At 51.6% G+C, this 18,213-nt stretch overlaps 1 protein-coding gene across 2 annotated transcripts in view; it reads right to left on the reverse strand.

The window, feature by feature from the left end:
- The window catches only part of INSR (insulin receptor), a 73,623-nt gene continuing 55,410 nt past the window's right edge, over positions 1-18,213 (reverse strand). For both annotated transcript variants that reach the window (XM_071578248.1, XM_071578249.1), the window contains exons 11-21: positions 14,352-14,623; positions 13,288-13,430; positions 11,477-11,636; positions 11,070-11,169; positions 10,732-10,799; positions 9,852-10,081; positions 9,468-9,578; positions 8,984-9,143; positions 7,776-7,905; positions 7,420-7,554; positions 1-5,362 (exon numbers count right to left, since the gene is read on the reverse strand). In XM_071578248.1, the coding sequence (XP_071434349.1) occupies positions 5,008-5,362; positions 7,420-7,554; positions 7,776-7,905; positions 8,984-9,143; positions 9,468-9,578; positions 9,852-10,081; positions 10,732-10,799; positions 11,070-11,169; positions 11,477-11,636; positions 13,288-13,430; positions 14,352-14,623 (1,864 nt within the window). In that variant the 3' untranslated portion in view covers positions 1-5,007. The remainder of the gene's footprint in view (positions 5,363-7,419; positions 7,555-7,775; positions 7,906-8,983; positions 9,144-9,467; positions 9,579-9,851; positions 10,082-10,731; positions 10,800-11,069; positions 11,170-11,476; positions 11,637-13,287; positions 13,431-14,351; positions 14,624-18,213) is intronic.

Genomic DNA, 18,213 nt, shown 5'->3' on the forward strand with positions numbered 1-18,213 from the left:
CACAGGAGTTAATACTAACTTTATTATACAATATTTAAAAAGTCATTTCTCTACCTGTCCCCTTACAGCTTGCATTGTGCTGCAGTGAATTTGCCCAAACTGCAAGAATAAGTGCTTCCTTCTAAGGACAAGCAAATTCATTTAAAAAAGAAATACACATTTCATGACAGCAGATTTACTAAAAACGGTCACTTTAGAGTTGTTTGTCAACAGTCAGGTTCCTCCAGAAGTCAACTGGATGATTTGGCTTCACTCTTGTGATGCTTTTGACAAGGCTGAACATGTCAGGGCCTTCCAGAGACACCCACGGACAGAATCCAAGCAGGGAACACAGAGCCAAGCAGAAGGGAATAAAAAGGCCAAATTCCATGAAATTCATACAAATAACCAAACTACTCTTATTTTTGAATTCCATGAAGTAACTACTTCTCGATTCCAACCCATTCAACAGTTCCTTTCCCTGGGCCACACACAGAGGACACCACGAGGGGCTCTTTGGGAGGGCCTGAGTCCTCCGAGGGCTCCTGGGCAGCTCCGGCCTGGGAACGGATCCCACACGGATATGGGAGCCCCGGGCACAGCCTTGGCAGGAGGTTTATGGCACAAAGATATCTGACTTTCTGACTTGTCCAAGAAGGTTCCAGTCTTGGTACAGCAATCCCTGCTGGCAGCGAAGGGCCCAGGGCACCGCAGGGTCTGTCCCCATGTCACAGAGGGAGGGAACTCGACTGCCCCTCTCCCTCCCTGCCCGAATCCAGGGGCTCAGCACCCTTCTGGCTCCTCTTCCTTTCTATTTGCCTTCATCACATCAGCTCAGTAACACAAGAAGCAACTTTGAGATTTCCCCCCCCAACACGATATGCAACATACTAAAATTAAGCAAAGTGTCCCATTGCTATAATACAAATTTAGGAGGAAAGAGATGAACTACCCATAAATTAAGAGTACCCTTTAGCAACCTAAAAGCAGCCTCTTCCACACCCACACAGCTGCTGGAGGATCATCCCTGCAGCGTGGTCTAGTTCCCATCACCTTTCCCAACCCAGTGCTGGCACAGAGTTTATGTTTTAGCTCTTCTATTTTACAACACAATAGAGTATTTACAAGCAGCCAAGACAGACACGTTCCTAACCTGGCAGCCAAGCTCTGCAGCGCTGGAGAGACATTCCAGGTTGGCAAGAGCCATTCAGGAAGTGGCAATTGAAGTTCATGTGGAAACCTTTCTGAGAAATCTCTCCAGCCTCACACTTCAGACATTTTCTCAGTGAAAGCTCAGCAGAGCAGAGAGAGCTGTTTCTTGTTCCTCCTGATTCATCACAGGGTGAATTTCTGGCTATGTGGTGGTGCCAGCTGTGCCCAGGACAGGCTGAGGAGGGTCCTGTTGCCCTGTGCTGCAAGGGGGATGTTCTCTGCACACAAAGGGCAGGAGCCAACCCTCCAGCAAATACCACTGCAAGGAAAGAAAGCGTTTCCCACCTGCCAGCGCTGCCTCCCCTGCTCCAGCCACCCCAGCTGCTCCCCTGAGCAGCAGCAGTGAGTGCTGTGCTCCCACTGCAGCTGGGAATTGTCACCCTGTGGGGATGTGGCTGCAGCCAAAGCAGCAGCTCCCCCTGAGGAAGGCTCAGCCCAGCCCCCTGCCCGGGGTGGGGGCCCCCACAGCACCCACAGGGCTCATCTGGCTCCTGCAGCCCCCACTGGCACAACCCTCGTGGCTCTGAGCAGGAATCATGAGATCCAAGGAGGACCTGAGGCATCCCCAGGGTGAGGATCTTCCAGCAGTGGAGACCAAAGTGTTGGCTGAGGGCTGGGCAGGGATTTTGCAGCAGTGAGAGTTGGGCTTTCTGTGTGATCTTCTTTCACTCTTCCTAATTCTACTGCTGAGTGTGAACTGGAAGAGCCACAAGCAGCAACCACCGGTGTGCTTTGTTTCCAGAAAGGAGAAACATGACCCCTCCCTGCTGGTACCCCGGGCACAAGGTAGGAAGGGTGACCAGAGAGTCTTTACACACAGTGCTGGGCACAAACAACTGCTCCGTTCGGTGCAGAGGGAAGGGGACACCAAGAGCCATGGGAAGGGACTGCCTTGTCCATGGAGCAACACACACTCCCAGGGGCAGAGATCCAAGTGTTGCAAACCATGTGTATTCACAGGGCCAACCAGTATCAACCATGTGGAAAAGCCAGACCCAATACGAGGTTCCAAAGTTCCTTTAGAGAAAAGATTTCTCTTCCCACAGTTAATGATCATTGCCATTGGAAATGTCACCAAAGCAAGTGGGTGCTGGGAAAGGTTCATTTCAGGGCACTGGCAGGACCAGGACACCCCCATTCAACCCCAGGAGCACGGGCTGGTCCCAGTCCCTGCTCCACACTGGGAAATGCTGCTCCAGGAGAAGCAGCCTGCTCCTTTCAGGTCATGAGTTTACTGAAGTCCGAACTTTTAAATGGCTCTTTTGTTGTGTTGTTTGTTTTTTTTAAAACACAACAGGACTAAGAGGACAAGACCAGATCCAAATTTGAAAATGGGTTCATTTTCACTCCTGCTCAGATTAGGGATCAACAGTGACCAGCCCTTCTCCTTCCCATTCCCTTCACGAGTGGTCCCTGGTATTGGAATCAGCTGATACTGATTTTCCCTGATCCACAATAGGTCCAGACCAGAATAGTTGAACAGGTTTAGAGGTGCGTAGTATTAAAAATATCCTTAAGAAACACTGAGGTAGACTGCACCAAACAGGACAAAAATAATCCCACCACATCCACCTGCCAGGATTTTACAGATACAAATTTACATGTTCTGTGTGTTTAAGAAAACAAATTGTTGCCTTTTTTTTTTACAGTGTTTTATATATTAAAATAAATAAAAAAATTCTAATAAGAAAATCTTCTCTTCCTTAGAAAAGTGTGAGAATGTCTTCTTTCCTGCAGAGTAGTAGAGCTGCTAAACAGTTACGACTTTGTAAAGCAGAAGAAATGTAAACGAGGCCTTCTGAAATCCAGAGGTTCTCACCCACATCTGGACTGTGTTTTCCACCCAAAATTTTGGAGCAAGCTGTGCCCTCACCTGGCCTGAGCTGAGCAGCCTCCAGCAGCAAAGGGCCCACCCAAGGGCTCAAGGGGTGGCCACTGTGCCCCCCGAGGCTGTGCCAAGGTGTGACTGGCAGAGCTGCTTCCCCACAGATTCCAGCCCCTCTCCTGGGGTTGCAGCAGCAGCTCTGCCTGGGCTGGAACCACAATCCACACACCAGCTCAGTGTTCCTGCTCTCCAGGGAGCCTCAGGGTCTCCCAGCAGAGCAAAAATGGGCCTTGGGCTTGTCCAGAGGGTGGAGACTGAGCAGCTCTCCCTGCTTTTAAACCAACTCCTGTTTGACACAGGCCTGCAACATCCATCATCTCCATCTTCATCCTCATCCTCAAGTCCTGCTGTGCTCCTGCTGGACTCGTTGAGTTCCACAATGACCTTCTGGCTTCCTTTGCTTTCCCCTCTGCCTTCTTGCCAACAGCAGCACCACCAAGCACAGTCCAGGAGGCAAAGGACGACATCCCGAGGAGCCAAACGCCACATCCCGGGAATGCTGGAGGGGGGATCTCCCGGAACACAAGGCTGGACTCCAGGGAGCAGGGACAGGCAGCAAACTACAGTCACCTCCAGCTTCTGCTGCACCTGCAGAGCTCAGAGCCTTGTGCTCCCCTTCCCAGCGTGTCCCTCTCGGTTCCAGCTCGTGCTCAGCCTCTTCCTGGCACAGAAGGCAAAGTGAGGGACAAGAGGCTTGGGAGGAGCAGGGTCAGGGCTGGGATGTTCTGGTGTCCTTCAGCTCCCAACATCCCAACTAGGGCTTCTCCTGGAGCCACCTGACAGTGTGGTGTAAGTCATGAAACTCCTACAAAGCCTTGTCAAGTATGAACTCAACACGTGCTTTGTGGCTCCTCCAAGGCTGAAGTTGGTTCCTTCTGAAATCTTTGGACCACTTTAAGACCAAACAATCCCCCAAACTCTCCCCTCCCCGAAAGGATCATAAGCAGTCAATAATTTATATGAAGTTAAAATTTAAACTAAAGACATCTTTAAATATGTTACAACAAACAATATATATACTCAATGCTATAAGGACAGAAAACTCCGTGTCTCAGGTCAGGGGACGCCTCCTTCGTTTGGTCTTAAAAGTACCCACAAATCTCAGATTTCTGCTCCTTTGGCTCCCAGCACGTTTTCTTCATTTGTGAATGAGAGAAAACCTACTCCCAAGAGTCCTCAGTATAAAAATAATCTGTTTAGGATTCAGTCCCTCCAGGGAAACGGGAAAAAAGATAAGTACACACTTCTGAGAAGAGGAAAGCTCCTGTGAGAACACAGAACAGCTGAGCTGGAAGGGACCCTCCAGGACCATCAAGTCCAACTCCTGGCCCTGTGCAGGACACCCCCAGAGTCCCACCATGTGCCTGAAAGTGTTGGAACTTGTGCACAAAAGCAGAAGTGTGTGTTTTGCTGTTGGTTACACCCCACGTGGATATACTGCACACACGCACACACGGCCACGCACACGCCCCATAAGGAGTAGGAAAGCAGCAGCTATTGGTCAATCTGAGGATCTGGGCTGAATTCTTCAGCTGTAGTGGACAGTGTGCCTGAAAGCCTGGAATTCTCCTGGAAATGCTTTTGTCCTGCAGGTTTGTTCTGCCCCGTGAGGCTGCAGCTCAGGCACCAGCAAACTTCACATCTTCTGCTGGCAGAGGCCTCTCCTTCAGCCGAGCTCACACGGTCACTTCCTGTTGTGAAACCATGGTTACAGAAGGGACAGCAGCCATGGAAACCTCTTCCATTTATGTTCACAGATAAGTCCACTGACAACCAGTCAACTTGGCAAAAAAAAAAAGGTAATCATAAGATGATTACAAATCTGAAGAGTTTGTAGATGTGTGTCATACACTGTGGCAGCAATAACAAGAGTCCTGAGATTTGTGGAGGGGGGGAAAAGCAGACACAACCCTGGGGCCAAACAGGAGGTGTTAGGAAGGACTTGCCCTGGGCATGGAGAGGATCCTCCCATTTTTCTTGCCCCCGTTCATGTGAGTGTAGGGGATGTGCTCCTCGTAGTTGCCCTTGAGGGCCATGGAGGGGCCATTGTCCCTGCCCAGGGCCTTGTCCCTCTGCGAGTACGAGGAGGGGTCCAGGGGAATGCTCTCCATGTTCTCAAAGTCCATCTCGTACTCCTCAGCCTCCAGAGGCTTGTTCTCCTCGCTGTAGAAGAAGGAGACCTCGTGGAAGCTGTGGTGCAAGTCCTCCTTCAGCATCTCGATGATCTCGATGAAGGTGGGGCGCATCTTGGGGTTGTACTGCCAGCACATCTGCATCAGGCTGTGCCTGCAGCAGGAGAGCCACAGTCAGGGCAGGGGGAGACAACCCCTGCACCCACCCAGGGCAGACCCCCCCTGCCCACACTGACACCCCCAGCTGTTTGTTCCCACATCTGCCTGGAGATCCTGACACTCCTTTTTTTCTCTATTTCTGTCTACATCAAAAATTCCTTCCAATTCCTTCAATTGTTCTTCACTGGGCTCCCAAAGGAAACAGGGCTGTGGTTCACAGGCTCTGTGTGTGTGTGTGCCTGCACTTACAGTCAGGTCAGAGCTTTTTAATTAATTCCATTTTAATTTTAACTCATCCTGAGAGATAACAAAGCTCCTAAAACTTCAAGGAAAATAGAGGGCTGGGCAGAGGACAGAGGGCCTGTAAACATCCCACCCAAAGGAAAGGCTGCAGCAAGAGGTCACATGTTATCAGACACCATGGAGAAAGAACTTACAAATACAAATAAAGTTTCCAACTGGAGTTTGTGACTGGCCATGACACAGATGTCCAGCACAGCACACTCTTTTCACAGGGATACTCACAAAACATGTTTATTTTATGACTCTGGAAGTGCTGTTTTGGGAAGAGGTTACCAGGACCAGCGAGTTACCATCTGTGCTCCCTTTTCCAGCCAGGGCTCCTTCCCCTCACCACTGCTCCAGTGGGACTCCTCACACAGAATCCCAGGATCACTGAGGTCAGAAAAGACCTCCAGGATCACTGAGCCCACCCTGTGCCCGATGCCCACCTTGTCCCCCAGCCCAGAGCACTGAGTGCCACATCCAGTTATTCCTTAGACACCTCAAGGGGTGAGGACTCCAAACCTCCCTGGGCAGCCTCTTCTAACACTTGACAACCCTTTTCATGGAGAAATTCCTCCTGATGTCCAACCTGACCCTGACCTGGCCGAGCCTGAGGCTGTTCCCTCCTCTCCTGTCCCTGTTCCCCGGAGCAGAGCCCGACCCTTCCCCAGCTCCCCTCTCCCGGCAGGGATTGCAGAGAGAGAGAAGGTCCCCCCCGAGTCTCCTTTTCTCCAGGCTGAGCCCCCCCAGCTCCCTCAGCCACTCTGGTGCTCCAGACCCTTCCCCAGCTCTAATTCCACTGGCAGACCTGGGAATGAAGGAATCTTCAGACAGCAAAGGTCATGAGCAGTGCAGAGAACAACCCCCAGCCCTGCCCAGGGAACACCTGGCTGCACTGAGTGACCCCTCTAAGGGGGTTTTCTCTGCCCCCCTCAGTGACCTCTTCTCCCTGACCCTGCAGGCAGCCTGGCCCTGTCCCTTCAGAGGGGAAATGAGAAATGGAATAGCCTCAGACAGGACAAACAGCTCGTGGCTCAGCAAAGGATTGCTCTGCCTCTCCTCCTCATTAGCCACAAAACGAGAAAGTTGGTGTCATTCTCCACACTATTGATGTGGCACAGAGAGAATCACAGAAAACCTCAGCAGGCCCTGGAAGGAGGAGAAGCTGCTCTCCAGCCTCTGTAGCCACACGGATGCAGGTGGTGGCCACCTTTGCCATGGGACATGAGCCAACTGCCCACCACCAGCCCAGAGTGTACGAGGAACATTCTGTTTGGGCCACTGATATGGTGCTGATTTGTATTTTTAGTTTTTCCTTTGCTTTGTACTTCCTTCTCCTGAAACTGCACTCACAATGCAAGGCCTTTGCTGGTTTAATTCCCCTTCCAGTGAAACAGGATGGCTCCTATCATACAATCATGGAATGGCTTGGGCTGGAAGGGACCTGAAAAACCATCCCAATCCCCCCCTGCCATGGGCAGGGACATCTCCCACCAGCCCAGGTGGCTCCAAGCCCTGTCCAACCTGGCCTTGGACACTTCCAGGGGTGGGGCAGCCACAGCTGCTCTGCCCAACCTGTGCCAGGGCCTCCCACCCTCTGCAATCCCTGGATCAGTAAGGATGTGTTGGAACATCTGTGGGAGGTGCCTCTCTGAAGTCTGGTTTGCTCCTCCTCAGTCAGGGAGGGTTAAGAGGTGCCACAGGGGGGGCCCTCTCTCCTGGCCACCCCTCAGGCACAGCTGGGCTGGCTGTCCCTGCTCCACTTACAGCCTCTCCGGGCAGTTGTCCGGCTGATCCAGGTATCCTCCATCCATGACAAACTTTAGCACCTGTTCATTGGAGAGTCCCTGGTAGGGCTGCTCTGCCAAACTGCTGATCTCCCAAAGGACAACACCAAAGGACCTAAGAAAGAGAGGAGACTCCTGGTGAGAACACAACAGCCAGGAGCAATTCCAGCGACATTCCAGAGAACACGCACTTCAAACAAACTGCATTTTAACCAGAGGGCTTCAAAACAACGGCTTTGTTTTGTCTGAACCCTCAATGAGTCAGTTGGAACTGTGTGTGTGAGGACAAGGAGCTCCTGGGCTGGGATCCATCTGGGAGAGCAGAGCAGAACTCACCACACGTCGGAGTAGGTGGTGAAAACGCCGTCCTTGAGGGACTCGGGGGCCATCCAGCGCACGGGCAGCAGCCCTTTGCCTCCCTTGCGGTAATAATCCGTCTCATAGATGTCTCTGGTCATGCCAAAGTCTGGGAAGAGCAATTGGGATGTGTCAGGTATCTCCCTACCCCCTGCTGTGCCTGTGCACCATCTCCACATGGATGTTGCCCCCTCTGTTCTCACACAACCCACCCACATCACCTGGCACCTCAAGATTAACATTCCCAAACGCTGCCCTTTTCCTGCATTTTTTCTACAGAGACTCCACAGTTACATTTTTGGTGACATCTTCTATTCTAAACACTATTTTATTTGTCCTCATAAGTGAAGCAGAGCTCCCTTTGCCTGAAATCCCATTGCCTTGGCTTGAACTCCAGAGAGCTCTGAAAAGCCACCACGCTGTGGGGTTTCAGTTATTTTTAAATGTTTTATTTCCTTATTTCCAAAAAGGATTAGGTTGAAAACTCATTCTCATGGAAGATAAATGACTTCTAAATGTCACCTGACCCAGTAATGGGATTACCAACACCGAGTTTGTTGTATCAAACACCTTCTCATGGAAGCAAAGACCAGTGAGATAAACCCAGGCAGCTTAGGCTGGAAAGGCAACGAACGTTTTGGATAGAGGTTTGGAATAGGGAATTTTCTTCCCTCTCTTGAGTCTGCACTCATGATGGAAGGGCCAAACTGGTTTAATCTCCCTTCCAGGGAAAGAGAAGCACAGAATCATGGAATGGTTTGGGCTGGAAGTGACCTCAAAGCCCATCCAGTCCCACCCCCTGCCATGGGCTGGGGCTCCTCCCACCAGCCCAGGTTGCTCCAAGTCCTGTCCAGCCTGGCCTTGGACACTTCCAAGGATGGAGCAGTCACAGCTCCTCTGGGAAAGCTGTGCCAGGGCCTCCCCACCCAGGGAAAAGCTGCTCTGGTTCTACAGATGTTTTTCCTACTGAAATCCATCCCATTCTGTCCAGGGGAAAAAAAGAGAAAGTGCAGCAATTCCAAAAGTGGCCACTGAGAATGACCCATGTTTGCCACATTGTTCTTGGGCTTCAGCAATTTGCCTTTACAACAAATACGATGCACAGAACCATCTCCTGCTCACAGAATCATAGACTGGCCTGGGACGGACAGGACCTCAGACACCACCCATGACCCTGCACCACCCACCTCCAATTTTCACTGTGAAGTCCTCTGCCACCATACAGTTCCGAGCTGCCAGATCCCTGTGCACAAACTTCTTGGCATTCAGGTAGGCCATGCCATCTGCAATCTCTGCAGCCATCTGGATCATCTCCCTCAGCGTGGGGGGTGGACGGCCAGGGTTGTTCTACAGTGGATAAATCACAGAATGGTTTGGGTGGGAAGGACCTCAAAGGTCATCCAGTCCCACCCCTGCCACGGGCAGGGACACCTTGCACTAGCCCAGGTTGCTTCAAGCCTTGTCCAACCCAGCCTTGAACACTACCTCGGGTGGGGCAGCCACAGCTGCTCTGGGCAACGTGTGCCAGGGCCTCACCCTCACAGGGAAGAATTTCTTCCCAAAATCCAATCAAATCTACCCTCTGTCAGTTTAAAGTCATTAAATAAAGACGTGTTAAACCCCAAATCAAGCCACCCTGTGACAAAACAGACCCTCTCCCTCCTGTTGTACCTCAGCCTCAGGCCTCAGGGAGCGGAGGTAACTCTTCAGGTCCCCATGTGCCATCAGCTCCATGACCACCAGAGTGGGCTGCCCCTTCGAGACCACCCCGAGGAGGCGAACCTGGAAAGGAAGTGAGGAACACCCTCAAGGCAGTGCCCAAACACACAGGGCAAGGCCAACCCCCCAGGACAGAGCTGAGAACAGCCCCACAAAGCCTTGTCAGGCTGAGAGGTTTCGGAAGAGCAGACTTGGGCAGGCGAGTTCTGTGCAATCCGACAGGGACAGATCCTGGCTCTGCTCAGCTGCCTCTGCTGTTCTGCTGAGCTGGAGAATCACTGAAGGGAGAAGGGTTGTGTGCTGGGGTGTGCTGAGAGCAGAGGCACCAGCCCTTACCACATGATGGCAGCTGAAGCCTTTCATGACGGAGGCCTCGTTGAGGAACTCGATGCGCTCGCGCAGACTCGCAGACTCGTTCACCGTCTTCACAGCCACGCGTGTCTCGGGCTCTCCCTTCACGATGTCCTTGGCAATGCCCTCGTAGACCATCCCGAAGGAGCCCTGGCCCAGCTCCCGCAGCAGCGTGATCTTGTCCCGGGGCACCTCCCACTCGTCGGGGACATAAACTGTGGAGCAGAGGGGATGGTTCGGAACTGAGACACTTCTGTGGAGCCTCAGAGGCACAGAACATGCTGAGCTGGGAGGGACCCACAAGGATCATCAATCCAACCTCTGGTCCTGCACAGGACCAGCCCCAAGAGTCACATCTGTGCCCCAGAGGATCATCCAAACACTCCTGGAGCTCTGGCAGCCTTGGGGCTGTGCCCACTGCCCTGGAGAGCCTGGTAAGTGCCCACTACCACCTCTTTCTAATGTCCAACCTAACCCTGCCCTGACACAACTCCAGGTCATTCCCTGGTCCCCACAGAGCAGAGATCAGTCCCTGCCCCTCCTCTGCCCCTCCCAAAGATGTTGAAAACCCCAATGAGGCCTCCCTTCAGTCTCTTCCCCTTCTGTGCCCCTCCCAAGGATGCTGAAAACCCCAATGAGGCCTCCCTTCAGTCTCTTCCCCTCCACCTGAACACACCAGTGCCCTCAGTGTCCTCACACATTCCCCCTCCAGGCCCTTTCACATCTTCATTTCCCCCTCCCACAGGACACCATGGGCTTAAATATTTCAAAAAGCCCAAAAAACTCCATGGAGACAATTCCAATCCCATCCTGCTGCAGGGACAAACAAGAACTAATCCCTGCAGGAAGCCCTGGTTGCTCTCACCATCACTGGCACTGATGTACTCGGGGTTGGAGGACGCGTACAGGGGTCCGGTTGGTCCTTCAGTTTGTCTGGAAGAGATACAAGTTCTTCAGCACATTTGCAGCCTCTGACACACTCGAGGTGCAGGCAGTTTGACTGACCCCCAAAACATGCAGCAAACACAAACTGTCCCCCTTTCCAAAGGCATGAAATGTTTCCTATGCTGAATTTGAATTAATGTTCCAATCATTATGGAAATTTAGAAGATAAACAAAAACTGGCTCCCAACAAATGAACAAAACTTCTGAATATAATAAGTTTTGGCTGCTCTGATGAAAGGAAGATAAAGTAGCACTCACCTCTTTTTCACAAGCACGTAAGCAGCTCCAATAATTCCAGCAATTATTATGGCAAAAATAATGGGAACGATTATCACAGCAATATTAGGCTGAGCATTCACTAAGAGAGAAAGAGAGAGTTGCAGCTATTACACAGCTCCAAAATCCAAGTTCTTTCCTCAATATAATCTCCCCCTTGAATAAATTGGAACAAATAAGTAGAGGCTAGTTTAGAGAATGGTGGGACTGCTCAGAATGAGAACTCAAGAGGAAAAGTTTCCAAGGAGTTTCAGGTTCTTGAAAGCAGGTGCTTTGGAAAATATTTAATGACTCCCTATGGTTCTCTGTGCACTGCTGGATAACCCCACCCTCCAAAACAACTCCAAGTCTCTGTCAGGGATTAAATGTGGAAAATAAAGTGAACTCACAGTAATCAGCCACGTAGAAATAGGTGGGTTCTGTCCACGAGCCATTCCCAGCCAGGGAGGTCGCCCGGATCCGCACGCTGTAGTTCCCAGGCTGGAGCCCTCGCAGTTTGCAGCCGTGCTCAGTGGCGAAGTGTTTGCGGGACACGCAGAAATGGGCCTCCTGTGGGGAGAGCAGGCTGTGCCACCCTCCCTCTGCAGCACCCACAGCTCCCTGACACCTTCCTGGCAGCTCCCTGGAATTCCTGCAGCACCCACAGCTCCCTGACACCTCCCTGGCAGCTCCCTGGGATTCCTGCAGCACCCACAGCTCCCTGACACCTCCCTGGAGTTCCTGCAGCATCCAGAGCTCCCTGACACCTCGCTGGGGCTCCTGCAGCACCCACAGCTCCTTGGGATTCCTGCAGCATCCACAGCTCCCTGACAGCTCCCTGGGATTCCTGCAGCATCCACAGCTCCCTGACAGCTCCCTGACACCTCCCTGGAGCTCCTGCAGCATCCACAGCTCCTTGACAGCTCTCTAGGGCTCCTGCAGCACCTCCCTGGCTGGCAAACACACTCATCAGGGCTCTCACATGCTCAGGGCTGCTCCAGTTGAGTGCTTTGTGCTGGATTTGTGTTTTACAGAGCAGCACTTCAGGTTACACAGAGTGAGTGCCATGCGCTGTCCCAGCCTTTAGCCCTGAAACCGGACCTGACTGGAGAGTCCTGCTGTCCCCAGGGCACTGCCCCCTGCACTGTTCCCTACCACTGTGTCCATGGAACTGACACCAGCACTGTCCCCATGGCACTGTTCCCACAGCACTGACACCAGCACCGAACCCATGGCACTGCCACCTGCACTGTCCCCATGGCACTGTCTCCATGGCACTGTCACCAGCACTGTCTTCATGGCACTGCCACCTGCACTGTCCCCATGGCACTGTCCCCATGGCACTGACACCTGCACTGTTCCCATGGCACTGCCACCACCACTGTCCCCATGGCACTATCTCCATGGCACTGCCATCAGCACTGTCTTCATGGCACTGCCACCTGCACTGTCCCCATGGCACTGTCTCCATGGCACTGCCACCTGCACTGTCCCCATGGCACTGACAATTGCACTGTCCCCATGGCACTGTCCCCAGGGCACTGACACCTGCCCAGGCACCAGCACTCCCCATGAGCTCGTGGACTGTTCAACACTTCCCTAATTTCTTCAAACAACTTAAATTTCACAGAACCACAGAAGTACCAAGGCTGGAAGAGATTTTCAAGCTCTCAAGTGCAACCACCAGCCCAGCACCACCATCAACCCTAAACTGTGTCCCCAGGTGCCACATCCTGACACCTTCTGAACACTTCCAGGGATAGTGACTCCACCAACCCCCTGGGCAACTTGTCGCAAAGCCTGACCACTCTTTCCATGAAAGATGTTTTTCTACTATCTCATCTGAACCACCGCAGGTGCAATTAAGGCCATTTCCTCTTGTCCTTTCACCTGAGGCACAGCAATGTGTGGGTTCTGTCCTGCTGTGGAATAAGATTTCTAAAAACTTCCATGCAGGAAGTTGGCCAATCAGCTAAATTGTTTGGCAGATGGGCACCACAGAGGCACATTATTTCAGACACATTCCCAGAGGAGACAAATTCACCACTAAACTTTTGTGTCCTGTTGGTTTCTGCACCAGGAAACCAGAGTAGACAAGGCACTGCATGCACAAGGACTAGGAAATCCTGCCCAGCCCTGGGCTCCCAGGTGGAGGAACCTCTGCAGAGGGAGAGCAGCAGCAGGAGGAGGAGGGAGGAAGGGGAGGAGCAGAGCCTCTCACCTCAGTCTCGCCGAGCCGCCCGTAGTTCACCTCGTAGAGCACAATGAGCCCGTTGGGCTCCCTCGGCTCCTGCCACCGCAGGTGCACCGTGTTCTTCTCAACCACCTCATGGGACACTGGGCCAACGATGTCATCAGCCTTGGCTACAACCAAGGGCAGCATTAATGAGTTTGATTTCACGTCCTGGGCAAAATTCAAACCTGCCCATATCCCCCCATCACCCTTGTCCTAGTTCGGCAGGTGGGACCAGTTTATCCCTGTGTGGGTGTGCCCAAAGCTGGGCATTCTACACCCTCTGGGCCATTGCCCAGCAACTGTTCCCAATGGCCCATTGGCAGCAGCTGCCCAGGGCACAGCTGAGCCCTCAGGCTGGGAGCTGGCTGGGAAAGAAGCCTGGCAGAGGAGCTGGGAGAACTGCCCTGCAGGGACTCCTTGGCACCTCCACACCCACCTGAGGGCTCAGCTCTGCTCAGGGGCCAGCAACGATTCCAAAATCCCCCCTGACTGCCAGAGTCAGATCCCCCAGTGTGGAACTCCCTGCCCTGGGGGAGGCACTGGGGGCTCCCACCTGCACCTGAGGGGAGAGAATCTTGGGGTCTGGGGACTTCTGGAACCACTCATTGGATCCAGAGGAGGAGCAAACCCTGGACAGGAGGAGCCACCACTCTCGCCCAGACTGTGCCATCATCTGCACCAACAGGTTTGTCCCTTCCTTTTCCTTTGGACTCGGGAGAACCACATAGGGCTCAGCACAGGGGCCACCAAACCCCACTGTGTTTGTGCCCCAGGGGGTGGGTTACACTGCTGCGTTTTTGGGTTAAAACCAATTTCTCTTTGTGCTATTGCATTTATTGTGTTATTAAATTGTAACTCTGACTTATAATCTCTTTCCTGGTGGGTTTGTTTCTCCTGCCAGTTCACCTTTAAACCAGCGCAACCCTTCCCTGTGGGGACAGAGGGACAATGTCTGTCCTGTGTGATGACTGTGCTGCAGCTGCCTCCATGGGAAAAGCAGGATTTGGGGAAGAGCCAGCAAGCCAAACATTGCTGAGGGGCAGAGTCACCTTCTGGCATGGTCCTGGCACTGACATAGGCTGCCACGCTGCAGCGCGACTCCTGCGCGTCGTGGTTGCAGGCGTGCAGCTCGATGCGGTACCCGGTGAAGTGGCGCAGCCCCGAGATCACCAGCGACTCCTTGGACAGCACCTTCTCAAAGGGCTTCTGCTCCTCTGCCCCATCAGCTGCTGCTGCAGAGCTGTTGGCAGAGGCTGGCACGGTGGGCAGCACCACGGTGGCGTTGGCCACGGAGCCGAGGTCCCTCCGTTTCCTCAGTGGCCTGTGAAACAACACAGGTATCTCGGTTTAACCCGGCCCCCCTGCCAAGCCCAAACTGCCTTCCCCTCCTTCCCCCACTCTTCCCAGCAAAGGAAAAGAAACTGAAAAGAAACTGAGAAGTCAAAAGAAACTGAATCAAATCAGAATATATATATATTTTCTAACATTTACAACTACATATACAATTTGTACACACCATCAGGGGCCCCCAGGGGAAAAAGGGAAGAGGGAAGGGGGAACAGGAATAAAGGAGGGACAAAACAAAAACAAAACAGGCAAATACAATCAAAAACTCTAAAAAGGAAAGAAACTGGCAAAAATACAATCTCACCAACAACTCTCAAGGGAAAACTAGCTCTGTTACTCTCTCTGCGTGGCTCCAGTAGGGGACTGACACCTGAATTCCCTCTGCTCCCAAGCCTTGCTGGAAGAAGAAGCCACAACTTCGATCTCTCTCTTAGTTATCTTCCCTTGTTACATGGAAAACACGTGTGGAACACCCATGTAATGGCCACTTCCCTAGTTACAACTGGTTACTAAGGGGCCCTGGATCAAAACTATCACAACAGGTCACCACGTTACCTGTGACATTCAGTGTTAAACAACACAGGTCACCACGTTATTTGTCACATTCAGTGCCAACACACCCCTCTGAAAAGGAGGAGTTCAAGTGGCAGAGCTCAGAGTGCCACTGAAAACTCAAATTCAAGCCTTGTATTTGCAGTGCAACAAAGAAATTCAGGATCTTATATTTTATAACCAAACAACCTGACTTTTTAAAATTCTGTATCCATGAGACTCTCTCCCTGCACAACTTCTTACAGGGAAGTAAAATAAAAATCAATCAATCCAAGCCTCGAGCATTTGCTTGAGAATTCAAGTTCTTCTGGGTGTCTCAGCTGGATCTGACTCTACCAGGATGCCTTGGGCAGGGTTGCAATGCTTTGGAGTTCAGCTCCCACACGTCAAACAAGGTCACACCACAGCCCTGGCTCTGGTGACCTTAAATGTGCCTCCTATCCCAAGTGTCACTAACCTGCATTTATAAAGCACAAGGCCACTTTCACAGCTCACTGCAATGTATTTGCCACTCAAATCATTTTAAGCTTTTCCTAAGAGACCAAATCTATAAAGTGCTTTTCAACAGATGCATTTAAAACTCGTGATTCTGATTACACATTAGCTGTGTGGTTTTGTTAACCAAATGCTGCTCCTCAAATTATTGCATTTCAGTCTGAAAAACAATTTTTTGCACCACTGTCACCTCCTCTGTCTGCAGGTAAGTGCCACCAGCCAGCTTTAGTGTCAGGTTTTATCAGTAAAAAAACAGGACAAACTCAACAGAATTAAGAGCCACTCACAAATTTCACTTTCTTGGCAATAAAAAAAATAAAAGAGAAGGGCTCAGTACCAAACCAAAACTGCTCCTTCTTACCCTTCCTGTCCTACCACACATTTGCCTTGGGGAATTCCAGGTCAGGAACCAACACGTGGTGAATCAGTAACTGTATTCAGTTACACAAAAGGAATTAATGCCACTTGAAATCCAGACCACGTATTTTAAGGGGGTGATGATCTTTTTATGTGTGTGCAGCTATTAAAGGGTACAAAGAGTGACCTGAACTGAACCCACACTCGAGGCATCTCCAGTCTCTAAAAATGTAACAAGCTGTTGAAGCTGCTGAACTGAACTTTCCACTGTCACCCTCTGACTACCAACCAGGCAATGATCAGCCAATTCCAGCCCTGGGCAGGGACACCTCATCTTATTCCACCCCCTGCCATAGGAAGGGTCACCTCCCACCAGCCCAGGTTGTTCCAAGCCCTGTCCAACCTGGCCTTGGACACTTCCAAGGATAGGGCAGCCACAGCTTCTCTGCCAACCCGTGCCAGGGCCTGTCCACCCTCCCAGGGAACAATTTCTGGATGCCAAATGACAGGTTCAGCAAGCACAATCCAGCTTTTAGTTCTCTCTTTCTTAATTACTAATTAACCCCTTTGGGAGCTGCTGTGCTCTCAGCCTGTGCATTGTTGTAGGCAGTGTCCCCTGAGGATGGGCAGAGTTCAGGGCTCTGGGTCAGGTCACCTCCCTCCTTGGGAAGGATTCCTTCTGGTCAACCAGAGCCCTGTGCACAAAGGCAAAGCTCCACCCTCTGTTTACCAAGTGTGGATTCAGCTCATCCTCCTGGTCAAGGGGATTTTGTTTTTCACAAGTAAAACAGTAATTTGACCACTGATGAAACACAGAATGAAATGCAAGAATTCCTTCCTACTCAGATCACAGAAAGCAAGAAAAACTTAGGAAGGTGTAAAAGCCCAATCTACCCATATTTAATGTCCTGGATTTGAAGCAATTTTTTGGCCAAATTCTGTGTATTTTCAAAGCTCTGATTCTTCTCAGAGTTATCCAGTGCAATCTGCATCAGGGCTATTTCAGCAGCTCCAAGAGTTCCCTGTGAAATCCTCAGATCCAGGTTCCTGCTGCTGTCACAGCCCACCCTGTGGGGCTCACAGGGATTGAAGTGACAACTCAACATGAATCACAAGCTGGAGCATTCTAAAACTGCCTTAAGCCTGGCTTTTCCTGAAACTACCCTGGGACACCTGGCCTGGGTTCCACCTGTGCTGGCAAAGGCATTTCATATTTGTGTGTACAATTAATTGAACTGGAAAACTGGAAAATTAAAATTACTTTTAATGTGAATAATTCCCCAGGTCTTGCTCACTCTGTAACCCAGAAATACTGGGAAGGGCAGGAGGGTGTGTGACAGAGGAGAGACAGGAGAGAACACATGGAATGACATCCTGAATAGCAACCACTTACACCCCCTCTGCCCCTCAGGACTTCTCTTACTCTTGAAATACTTCCATGCTTCCCACAGAATCCCAGAGCAGGGGAGGCTGAAGGCACCTCAGAGCAGGTTGCTCAGGAACATCTCCAGACATGGAGACTCTCCACACCCCCTGCCCCAGTGTGCAACCACCCAGCCTGAGCAAAACTCTCCCAAAATAAGAGCAAATAAGACAGTAAAGAAGAAACAAAGCACCAACTCCTGATGGCCACTTTGCTCAGCCCTGAAGGGAGGCCACGGAGCAGCTGCGAGGGGACACCTCTGAGGACAGCTCTGCCTGAGCAGGTGGCAACAGCCAGAAACACCCCAAAACTTCTGGTTTGCCTTGTCTGTGCCAGAGCACTGACCCACAAGAGCTGTGAGAGCATCCTGGAGAAGGCAATCAGGGGGAAGGACCAACCTCTGTGATTCCCAGAGGGGTGAGATCAGCCCTGGCCTGAGGCAGAGCAGAGCAGAGAAGAGCAGGCTGGGCCCTGCACAGGGATCAGGTGGCTGGGAACAGGAGAGGAGCAGAGAAATGGCACATGGAAAACAAGGAGACAAGACAGCAGGGAGAAACTGCTCTGCCTCCTGCCATCTCATATTCCCTGCTGGCCTCAGCCCTGGGATTCCTCAGGTTCCTTCTCTCCAGGAGAGGCCATGCAGTACCTCCAGAGAGGTCAGTGAACTCTCAGGAGCCACAAAAAAGCACCTTAAGTAAACCACACTCCTTGCTCACTGCCAGGCTTTGTGAGCAGGT

The sequence above is a fragment of the Pithys albifrons genome, chromosome 27 (assembly GCF_047495875.1).
Source record: "Pithys albifrons albifrons isolate INPA30051 chromosome 27, PitAlb_v1, whole genome shotgun sequence".
Taxonomy (NCBI): Eukaryota; Metazoa; Chordata; class Aves; order Passeriformes; family Thamnophilidae; genus Pithys; species Pithys albifrons.